At 38.8% G+C, this 15,107-nt stretch overlaps 2 protein-coding genes across 52 annotated transcripts in view; both read right to left on the reverse strand.

Annotated features, from left to right (window-relative positions):
* Positions 1 to 15,107, reverse strand: part of LOC126212861 (zinc finger protein 83-like) — a 1,762,073-nt gene that overhangs the window by 885,468 nt on the left and 861,498 nt on the right. For 2 of the 50 annotated variants that reach the window (XM_049940337.1, XM_049940335.1), the window contains exon 6: positions 14,748 to 14,807. The exons of the other annotated variants lie outside the window; for them this stretch is intronic. In XM_049940337.1, coding sequence (XP_049796294.1) covers positions 14,748 to 14,807 — 60 coding nt within the window. The remainder of the gene's footprint in view (positions 1 to 14,747; positions 14,808 to 15,107) is intronic. 50 annotated transcript variants of the gene reach the window in all.
* LOC126212871 (zinc finger protein 664-like) overlaps positions 1 to 15,107 on the reverse strand; it is a 576,054-nt gene that overhangs the window by 76,685 nt on the left and 484,262 nt on the right. The window lies entirely within an intron of this gene.

Below are 15,107 nucleotides of genomic sequence, written 5' to 3' on the forward strand. Positions count from 1 at the left end.
CACCTGGCTGCAACTAATATATTGTCCAAGTCACAGTTTGGGTTTCTTAATAATTCCAATACAGAAAAAGCTATTTACACTTACAGTGAGAATGTTCTTTATTCATTAGACAATAAATTAGAGGCTCCTGGCCTTTTGTGTGACTTTTCAAAAACCTTTGCCCATGTGAACTACAGCGTTCTCTTAAGTAAATTAGACTATTATAGTGTCACTGCCTGTGCTGCAAAATGGTTTGAGTCCTATGAAACTAACAGGGAAAAAAGAGTGTCATTGTAAAATACCTCTGCAGTAAGCAGTCAGTTTTCATCTGACTCTTAATTAATCACATGTGGTGTTCCTTAGGGTTCCACCTTGGGTCCATTGCTTTTTCTTGTGTACATTAATGATCTCTCATCTGTTACATTTACACATGCCAAGTTTGTTTTGTTTGCAGATGACACAAACATTGAAATACGTAGCAAGTCAAGTACAGATTTAGAAATAGTTGCTAAGCAAATTATCACTGACATTAATAAATGGTTTAAAGCTAATTAACTGTCTTTAAACTTTGATAAGACCCACTATATGCAGTTCAGAACCTGTGCGAGATTTCCGTGCAGCACGTCTTTAACATATGAAAATACGCAGATTCGAGAGGTTGACTGTATTAAATTTCTGAGGTTACAACTCTATAATAAACTCTGTTGGGAAGGGCATACCACAGAATTGCTTAAGTGCCTACAAAAAAGTCTGTATTTGCAATGAGAATGATGTCAGACATAGGAGATATAAATATAAAAAAATTGCATACTTTGCTTACTTTTAATCTATTGTGTCATACGAGATCATATTCTGGGGTGACTCATCAAACCGAGCAAATGTTTTTAGCATGCAAAAGTATGTAATAAGAATCATTTTCAATGTAAATTCAAGATCATCAGGTAGAACCCTGTTCAAGAAACTTTGTATTCTAACCACTGCTTTTCAGTATATTTATTCCTTAATGAAATTTGTTATACGTAATATATCTGTATTTCCAACCAACAGCTCAACAGATACTATCAACACTAGAACTAAGAACAAGCTACATAAAGACCTAAAATCACTTACCTTGGTAAAAAAAGGGGTCTAATATTCAGGAACACACATTTTCAATGAATTGTCAGCAACCATTAAAAACTTGGTTGCAGATGAAGCACAGTTTAAACAGAGCTTGAAAGATTTTTTGAGAGGCAACTCTTTCTACTCTATAGATGAATATCTTAACAGAGACTGTTAGACCAGCTTTAGTAAAAATGTCTGTTGAATTTCAGTTTTGACAGCACTTGGTCACAAAAATCAAGATTAGATATTTTGTGTATGATAAATTTATTGAAAGTACATAACAATCCTTCAGTCTTACAGTGTAATAATTCTGTAAATATTAACAGTTCCAGTTTACTGTAATGTATTTGCCTATTTTGACGATCTCCTGACAAATAATCAAGGTAGCAAGCATTATATTCAAATCAAATGTTTTATGGTTTTTTATGTTATACTTTCTGACCCCCCCCCCCCCCCCCCCATGAACTGTGGACTTGCCGTTGGTGGGGAGGCTTGCGTGCCTCAGTGATACAGACAGCTGAACCGTAGCTGCAACCACAACGAAGGGATATGTGTTGAGAGGCCAGACAAACGTGTGTTCCTGAAGAGAGGTAGCAGCCTTTTCAGTAGTTGCAGGGGCAACAGTCTGGATGATTGACTGATATGGCCTTGTAGCACTAACCTAAACAGCCTTGCTGGGCTGGTACTGCGAACGGCTGAAAGCAAGGGGAAACTACACCCGTAATTCTTCCTGAGGGCATGCACCTTCACTGTATGGCTACATGATAATAGCATCCTCTTGGGTAAAATATTTCGGAGGTAAAATAGTCCCCCATTCAGATATCAGGGCGGGGACTACTCAAGAGGATGTCATTATCAGGAGAAAGAAAACTGGCATTCTAAGGATCGGAGTGTGGAATGCCAAATCCCTACCTTGGGCAGGTAGGTTAGAAAATTTAAAAATGGATATGGATAGGTTAAAGTCACATATAGTGGGAATTAGTGAAGTTCGGTGGCAGGAGGAACAAGATGTCTGGTCAGGTGAATACAGGGTTATAAATAGAAAATCAAATAGGGGTAATAATGAATAAAAAAATAGGAGTGCGGGTAAGCTACTACAAACAGCGTAATGAACACATTATTGTGGCCAAGATAGACATGAAGGCCACGCCTACCACGGTAGTACAAGTTTAAATGCCAACTAGCTCTGCAGATGACGATGAGATTGATGAAAGGTATGATGAGACAAAAGAAATTATTTGGATAGTGAAGGGAGACAAAAATTTAATAGTCATGGGTGACTGGAATTTTATAGTAGGAAAAGGAAGAGAAGGAAACACAGTAGGTGAATATGGATTGGGGGGAAGAAATGAAAGAGGAAGACACCTCGTAGAATTTTGCACAGAGCATAACTTATCCATAGTTAACACTTGGATCAAGAATCATGAAAGAAGGTTGAATACAAGGAAGAGGCCTGGAGATACTGGAAGGTTTCAGACAGATTATATAATTGTAAGGTAGAGATTTAGGAACCAGGTTTTAAATTGTAAGACATTTCCAGGGGCAGATGTGGACTCTGACCACAATCTATAGGTTATGACTGTAGATTACAACTGAAGAAACTGCAAAAAGGTGGGAATTTAAGGAGATTGGACCTGGATAAACCGACTAAACCAGAAAGTTTACAGAGTTTCAAGGAGAGCGTAAGGGAACGGTTGACAGGAATGGGGGAAAGAAACAGTGTAGAAGAATGGGTAGCTTTGAGGGATGAAGTAGTGAAGGCAGCAGAGGATGAAGTAGGTAAAAAGACGAGGGCTAGTAGAAATCTACATCTACATACATACTCCGCAATCCACCATACGGTGCGTGGCGGAGGGTACCTCATACCACAACTATCATCTTCTCTCCCTGTTCCACTCCCAAACAACGTGGCAAAAATGACTGCCTATATGCCTCTGTACGAGCCCTAATCTCTCTTATCTTTGTGGTCTTTCGACAAAATATAAGTTGGCGGCAGTAAAATTGTACTGCAGTCAGCCTCAAATGCTGGTTCTCTAAATTTCCTCAGTAGCAATTCACGAAAAGAATGCCTCCTTTCCTCTAGAGACTCCCACCCGAGTTCCTGAAGCATCTCCGTAACACTCGCGTGATGATCAAACCTACCAGTAACAAATCTAGCAGCCCGCCTCTGAATTGCTTCTATGTCCTCCCTCAATCCGACCTGATAGGGATCCCAAACACTCAAGCAATACTCGAGAGTAGGTCGTATTAGTGTTTTATAAGCAGTCTCCTTTACAGACGAACCACATCTTCCCAAAATTCTACCAATGAACCGAAGATGACTATCTGCCTTCCCCACAACTGCCTTTACATGCTTGCCCCACTTCATATCGCTCTGCAATGTTACGCCCAAATATTTAATCTACGTGACTGTGTCAAGCGCTACACTACTAATGGAGTATTCAAACATTACGGGATTCTTTTTCCTATTCATCTGCATCAATTTACATTTATCTATATTTAGAGTTAGCTGCCACTCTTTACACCTATCACAATTCCTGCCCAAGTCATCTACATCCTCCTACAGTCACTCAACGACGACACCTTCCCGTACACCACAGCATCATCAGCAAACAAATGCACATTGCTATCCACCCTATGCAAAAGATCATTTATGTAGATAGAAAACAACAGCAGACCTACCACACTTCCCTGGGGCACTCCAGATGGTACCCTCACCTCTGATGAACACTCACCGTCTAGGAAAACGTGCTGGGTTCTATTACTTACGAAGTCTTCAGGCCACTCACATATTTGGGAACCAAACCCATATGCTCATACCTAACTTAGGAGTCTGCAGTGGGGCACCGAGTCGAATGCTTTCTGGAACTCAAGGAATATGGCATCCCTCTGATACCCTACATCCATGGTTTGCAAGATATCATGTGAAAAAAGGGCGAGTTGCGTTTTGCAGGAGCAATGCTTTCTAAAGCTGTGCTGATGCATGGACAGCAACTTCTCTGTCTCAAGGAAATTCATTATATTCGAACTGAGAATATGTTCGAGAATCCTGCAACAAACCGATGTTAAGGACATTCGTCTGTAATTTTGAGGATCAGTCCTTCTACCCTTCTTATACACAGGTGTTACCTGCGTTTGTTTCCACTCGCTCGGGACTTTACGTTGGGCAAGACATTCATGATAAATGCAAGCTAAGTAAGGAGCCAATGCAGTAGAGTACTCTCTGTAAAACCGAATTGGAATCCTATCAGGACCTGGTGATTTACTTATTTTTAACCCATTCAACTGCTTCACAACCCCAGGGATGACTATCACTATGTCCTCCATACAGGAATCTGTACGAGACTCAAATGGCGGTATGTTTGTATGATCCTCCTGCGTGAAAGATTTCTCAAAGGCTAAATTTAAAATTTCAGCTTTCGATTTGCAGTCTTCCATTGCCAGGCCAGACTGATCAGTGAGTGACTCGATGGAAGCCTTCGATCCGCTTACCGCTTTTACGTAAGACCAGAATTTCCTTGGGTTTTCAGCAAGATCTTTTGCTAAGGTATGACGGTGATAGTGGGTGTATGCTTCACGCATCACTGTTTTTACAGCAGTATGAATCTCTACAAACTTTTGCCTATCCTCATTCTCCCGATCTTTCTTGTACAGTGAGTGCAACTGTCTTTGCTTCCTGAGCATTCTCCAAATTGTGCTGTTAAGCCACGCTGGGTCTTTTCTGCCTGTAACCCACTTTTTTGGCACATACTTGTCCAATGCGTGATTTACAATATGTTTAAAATTTGACCATAATTCTTCCACGTCCATTGTACCAGAAGTAAATGAAGTCAATTCATTTACTAAGTGGGATGCTAACCACTGCTTATCTGCTCTTTCTAGTAAGAATACTCTCCTAGCCTTCTTGACAGACTTTTTAACTTTCGCAACCATAGTCGTAATGACAACATCATGATCACTAATTCCTGTCTCAACACTGACAGTCGATGAGGTCTGGTCTGTTTTTTTTTTTTTGGCTACCAGATCTAAACTATTTCCATTACGCATTGGCTGTTGATTTAGCTGCTCAAAACAGTTTTCAGATAAGGTGTTCAAGAGTAATTCACACGACTGCTTGTCCGTACCACCTTGGGTAACAGAAGATGTATTGAATTTAATTGATGAAAGGAGAAAATATAAAAATGCACTAAATGAAGCAGGCAAAAAGGAATACAAACGTCTCAAAAATGAGATCGACAGGGAGTGCAAAATGGCTAAGTAGGGATGGCTAGAGGACAAGTGTAAGGATGTAGAGGCATACAGGGGTAAGATAGATACTGCCTACAGGAAAATTAATGAGAACATGGGAGAAAAGAGTACCATTTGTATGAATATCACGAGCACAGATGGAAACCCTGTTGTAAGCAAAGAAGGGAAAGCACAAAGGTGGAACGTGTATATAGAGGGTCTATACAAGGGCAATGTACTTGAGGACAATATTATGGAAATGGAAGAGGATGTAGATGAAGATGAAATGGGAGATATGATACTGTGTGAAGAGTTTGAGAGAGCACTGAAAAACCTAAGTCAAAGCAATGCCTCAAGAGTAGACAACATCCCATTACAACTACTGATAGCCTTGGGAGAGCCAGCCCTCACAAAACTCTACCATCTGGTGAGCAAGACGTACGAGACTGGCGAAATACCCTCAGACTTCAAGAAGAATATAGTAATTCCAATGCCAAAGAAAGCAGGAGTTGACAGATGTGAAAATTACTGAACTACCAGTTAAATATGTCACAGCTGCAAACTACTAACACGAATTCTTTACAGACGAATGGAAAAGCTGGTAGAAGCCGACCTCAGGGAAGAACAGTTTGGATTTCGTAGAAATGTTGGAACATGTGAGGCAATACTGACCCTACAACTTATCTTAGAAGATAGATTAAGGAAAGGCAAACCTATGTTTCTAGCACTTGTGGACTTAGAGAAAGCTTTTGACAATGTTGACTGGAATACTCTCTTCCAAATTCTGAAGGTGGCAGGGGTAAAATACAGGAACTGAAAGGCTATTTACTATTTGTACAGAAACCAGATGGCAGTTATAAGTGTCAAGGGGCATGAAAGAGAAGCATTGCCTGGGATGGGAGTGAGACAGGGTTGTGGCCTCTCCCCGATGTTATTCAATCTGTATATTGAGCAAGCAGTAAAAGAAACAAAATAAAAATTTGGAGTAGGAATTAAAATCCATGGAGAAGAAACAAAAACTCTGAGGTTCACCGATTCTGTCACAGACTGCAAAGGACCTGGAAGAGGAGTTGAATGGAATGGACAATGTCTTGAAAGGAGGATATAAGATGAACATCAACAAAAGCAAAACGAGGATAATGTAATGTAGTCAAATTAAGTCGGTTGATGCTGCGGGAATTAGATGAGGAAATGAGACACTTAAAGTAGTAAAGGAGTTTTGCTGTTTGGGGAGCAAAGTAACTGATTAAGGTTGAAGTAGAGAGGATATAAAATGTAGACTGGCAATGGCAAGGAAAGCGTTTCTGAAGGAGAGAAATTTGTTAACATTGAGTATAGATTTAATTGTCAGGAAGTCGTTTCGGAAACATTGTATGGAGTGCAGCCATGTATGGAAGTGAAACGTGGATGATAAATAGTTAGGACAAGAAGAGAATAGAAGCTTTCGAAATGTGGTGCTACAGAAGAATGCTGAAGATTAGATGGGTAGATCACATAACTAATGAGGAGGTATTGAATAGGATTGGGGAGAAGAGGAGTTTGTGGCACAACTTCACTAGAAGAAGGGATCGGTTGGTAGGACATGTTCTGAGGCATCACGTGATCACTAATTTCGTATTGGAGGGCACTGTGGAGGGTAAAAATTGTAGAGGGAGACCAAGATATGAATACACTAAGCAGATTCAGAAGGATGTAGGTTGCAGTAGGTACTGGGAGATGAAGAAGCTTGCACAGGATACAGTAGCATGGAAAGCTGCTTCAAACCAGTCTCTGGACTGAAGACCGCAGCAACAACTTTCTGTCGTGTTCCACATCCATGAGAATCATCTCAGTTTTTGGTTCTATGGAACAAAAACTGATCTAAACTAATAGTAAGATATTATTTTCTATACTAAAACATGAACAGAATGCATGAAAATTTACAACCCTTAAAAAGCTGCTTTACTGAAATTAGCAAACATCAAATGCAGATCAAGCCACTGCAGCAGCAACATGAATTTTAGAGCACCTAAATAATAACAATGTCATCATACCATGTCTCGTGTTGACATAATTTACAAATAAACATAATCACGAGATATTAGCACATTTTAAGTTAATGAGCATAAAAAATTCAAGACTGCTTTTTTAGAATTAAAAAAAACTCAAAATCCTGCGAGAATCCTTCAAAGACACTCATTGGAGAAGCTAAGGGAGTGTGGGACTGTATGTGTGTTGATATAATTGGTAGATATTCTAATACTAAATTATTCAAAGAAAATGCTTCACTAGTTTTAAGAATGGACATCCTACAGAGAAGATAGTACTGACCAGTGAAACACATACCATGATTGACAAAGAAAAGCCTGAAACTGAACTAAAAGTAATCTACTACATGTCTGATATCTATGATATTGCTCATGTAATCTGTAAGGGGCAGTCAAATAGAAATGAGACAGACAGAAAAAAGGAAGTAAGCTGTTCATTATTTCAAACGTTGTTACTGTAAATGTCAATACATTTTTCCTACTTTGAAGCAATATGGTCAATGCCTTCACAGAAAGAAGTTTTTTGTGGCTTACAGAACAATGATTATACTCATAAACACGGAAAGTGCAAGGGGAGAAATTAGGACTCTATGAAGAATTTGTATGGACTTTCCAGTGAAACTTCAGCAGTGTAGCTGAAAAAACCTCAATAACATGCGGGCCTGGCCACATATTGTTGTTTTGAGCACACTGCAGAAGTTTCAACAGGTCTCACTTACACATCCTCCACACTTGCAATCCCTCCCAAGGTGATTTCCTTATTCTTGAAACCCTGAAGAATGATACCTGTGGCAAGCAATCTTCTTCGGATGAAGAGGTGCACGCCTGGGTACAATTATGGTTCCAGAAGCAACTGCAAACATTTTACCATGAAGGCACTGAGTGTCTTGCCTCACAGTGGGATAAATGTATTAGTAGTTACGATAGTTACTTTTAAAATAATAAATAGTTTACTTAGTTTTCTTCCATGTGTCTCATTTTCATTTGACGGCCTCTTATATCATAATTACCTAGACTGTTGCAGTTCCCATGACTAAATAAGAGGCAGAATGCTGCTTTTAACAATGGAAAGGATAAAAACTTTTCTAAGATGCATTATGAATTCAGAAAGGGTAAATGTGTTGGCAGTGCTTTCAATGAAGAAAAGTTTCCACACAATGGAAACCTACACACACACACACACACACACACACACACACACAGAGAGAGAGAGAGAGAGAGAGAGAGAGAGAGAGAGAGAAATTGGCACACAGAGCTTTGAACATGGCTTTTCAACTTTGCAGTCCAACACCATGATCACTGAACCACAATGCCCTGGCTGTTTTACACTGCTCCTTATTGCTTCTTGAGCTTGAACTGTTCACTGTTTCCATTTTGCATTTTTTTCCTTCCTGTTTTCATGCTTGATACTTGTTCAGTTATTAACAGGCTCTGTTACCATTAAATCTGAGGGGGGATGTGATGGGGAGTTCCACTCATACATTGTCACCCAGAAAACAACAAAAAAATTTCTTATCTGTTTGGGCAATTTTAAACAAGAAGAGTGGCTTTCACTTTAAAATCAACAGAACAAGCATTAACTGTAGCAATTTACATTTAAGAAGTAAAAATTGTATGAATTTATTCTTTTACAATTTTATCAAGTTTCTGAACAAATTTTCTTTTTATACATGATTGTTTCCTTTTACACAATTTTAGAATAAAGGCTAAAGATTTTATGAAGTAGTACTCACACTAATTTCAACTATGATCCACCTCTGTTCACCCCCCCCCCCCCCCCAATTGATGGAACAGAATGGCGAAGCCAAGTAGGCAAAATCTGCCATTGAAAGTACAGTAATACTGTTCACTTAAATTAGATAACCTCCTCTTGACCTACACATACTCTTCTTATGGTAGTAGATTTTGTGCTTCGGTGTCTTTTAATTTTTATTTTGTTGTTAGCTTAATGTCTGTGGCACATTGTGAAGGTTGCATGTTAAGCTGATGATTTCTGCAAGAGTGAATCTTCCAGATTTTAAAGGCTAAGGGAAAGGAAAAAAACGACAGTACATATGAGGATGAAACTGCTCTATATGCTAAAGCATCTCAAAGAATTTTCCACATCACATGCCAACTATTACCTTTGGAGTCCAGCACGACTGCATGAAATGAAAATGATGCCTATAGCGAGCACAAGCTGCAGTGTGGTTTGTAGAAGTAAAATATCCAGTTATTGTACAAAGAAATTATCCTAGGTTGTATGGATGTGATTCACCTGGTGTTGAAACAGTTAAGAACTGGGATCATAAGTTTCTAGCAACTGGAATTGATCTGAAAATTCTGGTGGTGAACATCATAGTGTTTTGGAAGAGGCAACAGAGGACATCAGACAAGCACTTCTGAGGAGAGAGAAATTCAACAGGCATTTTGATGTTCCCTGATCAACACTGCATCATGCAGTACACATACATCACCATATGTATTACTATAAAGTGCAAATTCTGTAACCAAGTGACAAACCATGCTGACAATAATTTTCTATGGATATGCTGAAGCATATTGACATGAATGGCAGCTTTCTAGAAATATGTTTATTCTCGGATGAGGAAATTTTCCATGTATCAGGAATGGTTAATAAACATGATGATCAGATATGGGGCTTGGAACTTCTGCACACTACTACTGAACATGTTTGCAACAGCCCTACACTGAGGATCTGATGATGTCTGACAACATGTTTTCTGAATTGTTCTGCTTGGCAGAAAACATAGTGAATGGGTCAGCATATCTGGATATGTTTGAGCAGTTTATATACAGAACTTGCAAACCAACATCGACTTTCAACAAGATGGAGCTCTGTAACGTTGGTCATTATTTGTTTGGAAGTTCAGGGATTGAAATTCCCCAGTTGCTGGACTGAATGCAGATAACACATTGCCTGGCCACCAACATTCCCTTAAAATTACCCTGCTTAGATTAGAGAAGGACCGCATGTATGTGACCAAAAAGGATGATATTCATATGTTAAGATGTGATACTGATGTGATTATAACAGTGACACATGACATGTTACGAAGAACATGGCAAGAAATTGAAAACAAAGTTCATATTCTTCATGCTAACAATTGTCAACATGTAGAGGTGTATTGATGATTATTAAAAAGCTTCTTTGAGATGCTCCAACATATGACACCATTTCATTATCATATCTACTGAAGTTCTTCTTGAGCTTCTAAAATTTTGGAAGTTTGGAAGGGACACCATGGATAGGTACAAGCTAACACCCTGCACTGGCATAAATAATATGATAAATACACTACTGGCCATTAAAATTGCTACAGCACGAAGATGATGTTCTACAGACACGAAATTAAACCAACAGGAAGAACATGTTGTGATATGCAAATGATTAGCTTTTCAGAGCATTCACACATGGCTGGCGTGGGTGGCGACACCTACAACATGCAGACATGAGGAAAGTTTCCAACCGATTTCACATACACAAACAGCAGTTAACCGGCGTTGCCTGGTGAAACATTGTTGTGATGCCTCGTGTAAGGAGGAGAAATGCCTACCATCACATTTCCAACTTTGATAAAGGTTGGATTGTAGCCTATTGCGAATGCGATTTATCATATCGTGACATTGCTGCTCTCGTTGGTCGAGATCCAGAGACTGTTAGCAGAATATGGAACCGGTGGGTTCAGGAGGGTAATACGGAACGCTGTGGTGGATCCCAATGGCCTCGTATCACTAGCAGTCTAGATGACAGGCATCTTATCCGCATGGCTGTAATGGATCATGCAGCCACGTCTCGATCCCTGAGTCAACAGATGGGCACAATTGCAGAACAAAAACCATCTGCACGAACAGTTCGATGATGTTTGCAGCAGCATGGACTATCAGCTCGGAGACCTTGACTGCGGTTACCCTTGACGCTGCATCACAGACAGGAGCGCCTGTGATGGTGTACTCAACGACGAACCTAGGTGCATGAATGGCAAAACGTCATTTTTTCGAATGAATCCAGGTTTACAGCATCATGATAGTCGCATTCGTGTTTGGCAACATCACGGTGAACGCACATTGGAAGCGTGTATTCATCATCGCCATACTGGTGTATCACCCAGCATGATGGTATGGGGTGCCATTGGTTACATGTCTCGGTCACCTCTTGTTCGCACTGACGCCACTTTGAACAGTGGATGTTACATTTCAGATGTGGTATGACCCGTGGCTGTACCCTTCATTGGATCCCTGCAAAACCCTACATTTCAGCAGGATAATGCACGACCCCATGTTGCAGGTTCTGTATGGGCCTTTCTGGATACAAAGAATGTTACACTTCTGCCCTAGCCAGCACATTCTCCCAGTCTCTCACCAATTGAAAACGTTTGGTCAATGGTGACCGAACAACTGGCTCATCACAATACACCAGTCACTACTCTTGATGAACTGTGGTATCATGTTGAAGCTGCATGGGCAGCTGTACCTGTACACGCCATCCAAGCTCTGTTTGACTCAATGCCCAGGCATATCAAGGCCGTTATTATGGCCAGAGGTGGTTGTTCTGGGTACTGATTTCTCAGGACCCATGCACCCAAATTGCGTGAAAATATAATCACATGACAGTTCTAGTATAATATATTTGTCCAATGAATACCCGTTTATCATCTGCATTTCTTCTTGGTGTAGCAATTTTAACGGCCAGTAGTGTATTTGTTCAGAAACGTTTTTACGTAAGCTGCTTCAACAGTCAAATATTCTGCTCACGAATAAACAACAAAAGTCTTGATGGTACTAGATAACTAAATTGAAAACAAGATGCAAGGATAAAGAGGAAGAGCAATATGACTGCCTTCTAATGTTGTTGCTCTTGCTGAGCTGCTGTTATATCTTCTGGAGCAATCAAATACGGTGGTTTGAAAAGTTTGTGTAACACCCTTTATCTGTTCCCCACAGTGAGTAGAAATGTACTTATGACATTTGTTAAGGGCATCCACTATTAATTTCACTCCAGCAATTGATAAATTCAACTACCACTACTCGCCCCTTCAGCTTACGACCCTTGAAAATTTTGGTAAGAACATTAGTCTCTCATAACAGCAAATTCACCATCCAGCATTTGCAGTTCAGCAAGACATAGAGTTGATGTTTCATATTGGGTCAACATGCTGTTGCTCTTGGCTGTTTATAAAAGTGTGAACTAACTTTGTGAGAAAAATAGATGGTGACCATTAATCTTCACAAAAAATCCAAGATGCAATTTTAAGATAAGTAACAGTCACTTACTATGTAATAACTGTAATTGGCATGCACTCTCTCTCTCTCTCTCTCTCTCTCTCTCTCTCTCTCTCTCTCTCTTAGCAACACCAATAATAATAATAATAATAATACTTTAGTTCCCTATGGGAGTTCAATTTTCTGTACATTTTTCATGCTGGTTACGTGTACTGATGCACGTGCACAAAATTTCATTTGAAGTGATAACGTGCATTCTGCTAAATCCTGCTACCTTGGAATCATTCGCAGCTGCCATGTTGTCCTTGAAGAAATTAAATTGAGAACAAAAATTCACTAAAATTATTGAGATTGTAAGAACTAATAGGCTGCTTATCAAGGAAAACATTAACATCTATGGCAAAACAAGTCAAATTTAATAACAGAATTTCACGTTCCACCATGAGAAATATGTGATAGGATATTTCTGGCACTACATCACATAAAATGCAAAGAAGTTAAGGATACTGCAAGGCTGAGAACTGGTTCCTAGAGGCTTTAATTTTTTTAAGTCCTTTGCAAAACCTAAGATGTTCCACATAGAGATTTCTGTGTAGAAATATCTGCTGTTAGCAAATTTAAGAATACACAGAATATCAGCAAAACTGTCAGCAATTATCATTAGAAAGATCAAAAAATATTTGTAACACATACAAAATGTGTGATCAGAATTACAGGATGTTTTCTTTACTTGACAAGCCCATAATTACACCCTCATAGCACACACAACGCATAGAACAAGTGAGCTTTACCTTAAAGTGTTGGCACTCAGTGACTACTGCTCCTGATCATCAATGCAGTGGAAGAGGGAGTTTTCTCCTGGCTGGAACTTGCAGTAATGCAAACAAAACACTCCTTCACCATCAGTGAGATGTACTGACATTGTGTTTGGAGACATCCTTGCCTCAATCATCACTGATGGTTGTACCAGGAGGCAAATATAGCTGAAGTAACTCCTTAGTTTATATTTGGATTAACAATTATTACAACTAACTGAACTATTGTGAGTATAAAGTGTCTGAAATCAAGTGGAAGTCCCTTGAACAACAGCATGTCAGTATCATCTTTCAATAACAATTTTCTGCTGTTGAACTGATACTTCCATTTAAAAAGTAGCAAAAATGTAACTGCATTGGGTGTAGTGTCTCTTCAATTTTTCTGTAATGAAATAAAACTAACCAGCACAGGAAACAACAAAAATGTATCTGAAAAGCATGTTTCATTCAGTCAAGGTTTCCCCTTGTGGAAGCAGGATCAATTTTCCTATATTTTTAAATACTTTTTTTTTCTACAGTGCACTCAGAGTGGTTTTTGCTCCCTATTTCTATTCCCCCTTTCAATTACATTACTACCTGATGTATTATTTACTCCTATTTTCTTATCTGTCTACTACTTAAGAGATTGAATTAAGATCTTTGTTTTTAAATCAAGGTCAGTACTCTGCACTGTACATGTCCAAGAGCTTTATTTTCATAGCATGTCATACGTAACACAATACTTTTAATGTTCCTTCTAATTAATATATAGCAGGACTGTAAAAATATAAAAGTCCCCCTCAGCTGTAACATATGGGGACAGCAACAAAGAACAGAAGCTGACCTCATCATTTATCAAAATAGAGATCTTAGAAGTTATAGCATTTTCACACATTTTAAAACATTATCAAACACGTGAATGCATGTGTACATCTGAGGCAGCCCCACAAATAGTCTCCCAATTCAGTAAACATATTATTTTGGATCTCATTATTATGCTTAAAAACAGCCACTTCTGAATCCTGCCACATGAATATACATTCTCAGTCAACATCTCGAATTACCTTGATAAACTCAATGGGAAGGCAAACATAAATTAAAATTCTGATTGATATTCAAAGAATGTTTATATAGTTATTTATTTACAGTCATAAATAAATGTCATTTCACAGCACACATTGATTTTTTGGTTCTCTATCAGCTGAGTCTGCAGATGCAACAAAAAGACTGTTTCAAATTTCCATGGTTTCAAACCATCTTAGATAGTAGCCAATACATCATCCACATTTTTCCACTCAAATGTAATTTTATTTACTAAGTAAATAACTATATGGCAGCTTGAAGTCAGAATAAAAGTAAGATAAAATCTTTACATTAAGGAAGTGTGGCTTACCTCCTCATCTGTTATATCCAATGGGTCACATTCATGAAGACAGTCATCAAATTCCCAACCCTGCACAAATTGAAGAGCATTAATACGAAAATTAAAATACATTGTTGTGTTTAGAAGCCTAGTTTTTGGTACTATATCCTTAGTCAAAGAAAAAACATGCAATCTCGCTGATGGTTTCATTTAAAATGTTGTGTATTGTCATCATTATACATGGGAAATCAAGATTTTTTTAACACTAACGAATGATTGAAGACAAATTTCAAATTATTGTAGAGACAAAGCTACCCATATAATTATGGTCCCACAAGAACATATTGTGATAGTCTAGCAAAGTGTTTAGCAGTAAGTAACATCTACAAA

Source organism: Schistocerca nitens, chromosome 11 (assembly GCF_023898315.1).
Source record: "Schistocerca nitens isolate TAMUIC-IGC-003100 chromosome 11, iqSchNite1.1, whole genome shotgun sequence".
Taxonomy (NCBI): Eukaryota; Metazoa; Arthropoda; class Insecta; order Orthoptera; family Acrididae; genus Schistocerca; species Schistocerca nitens.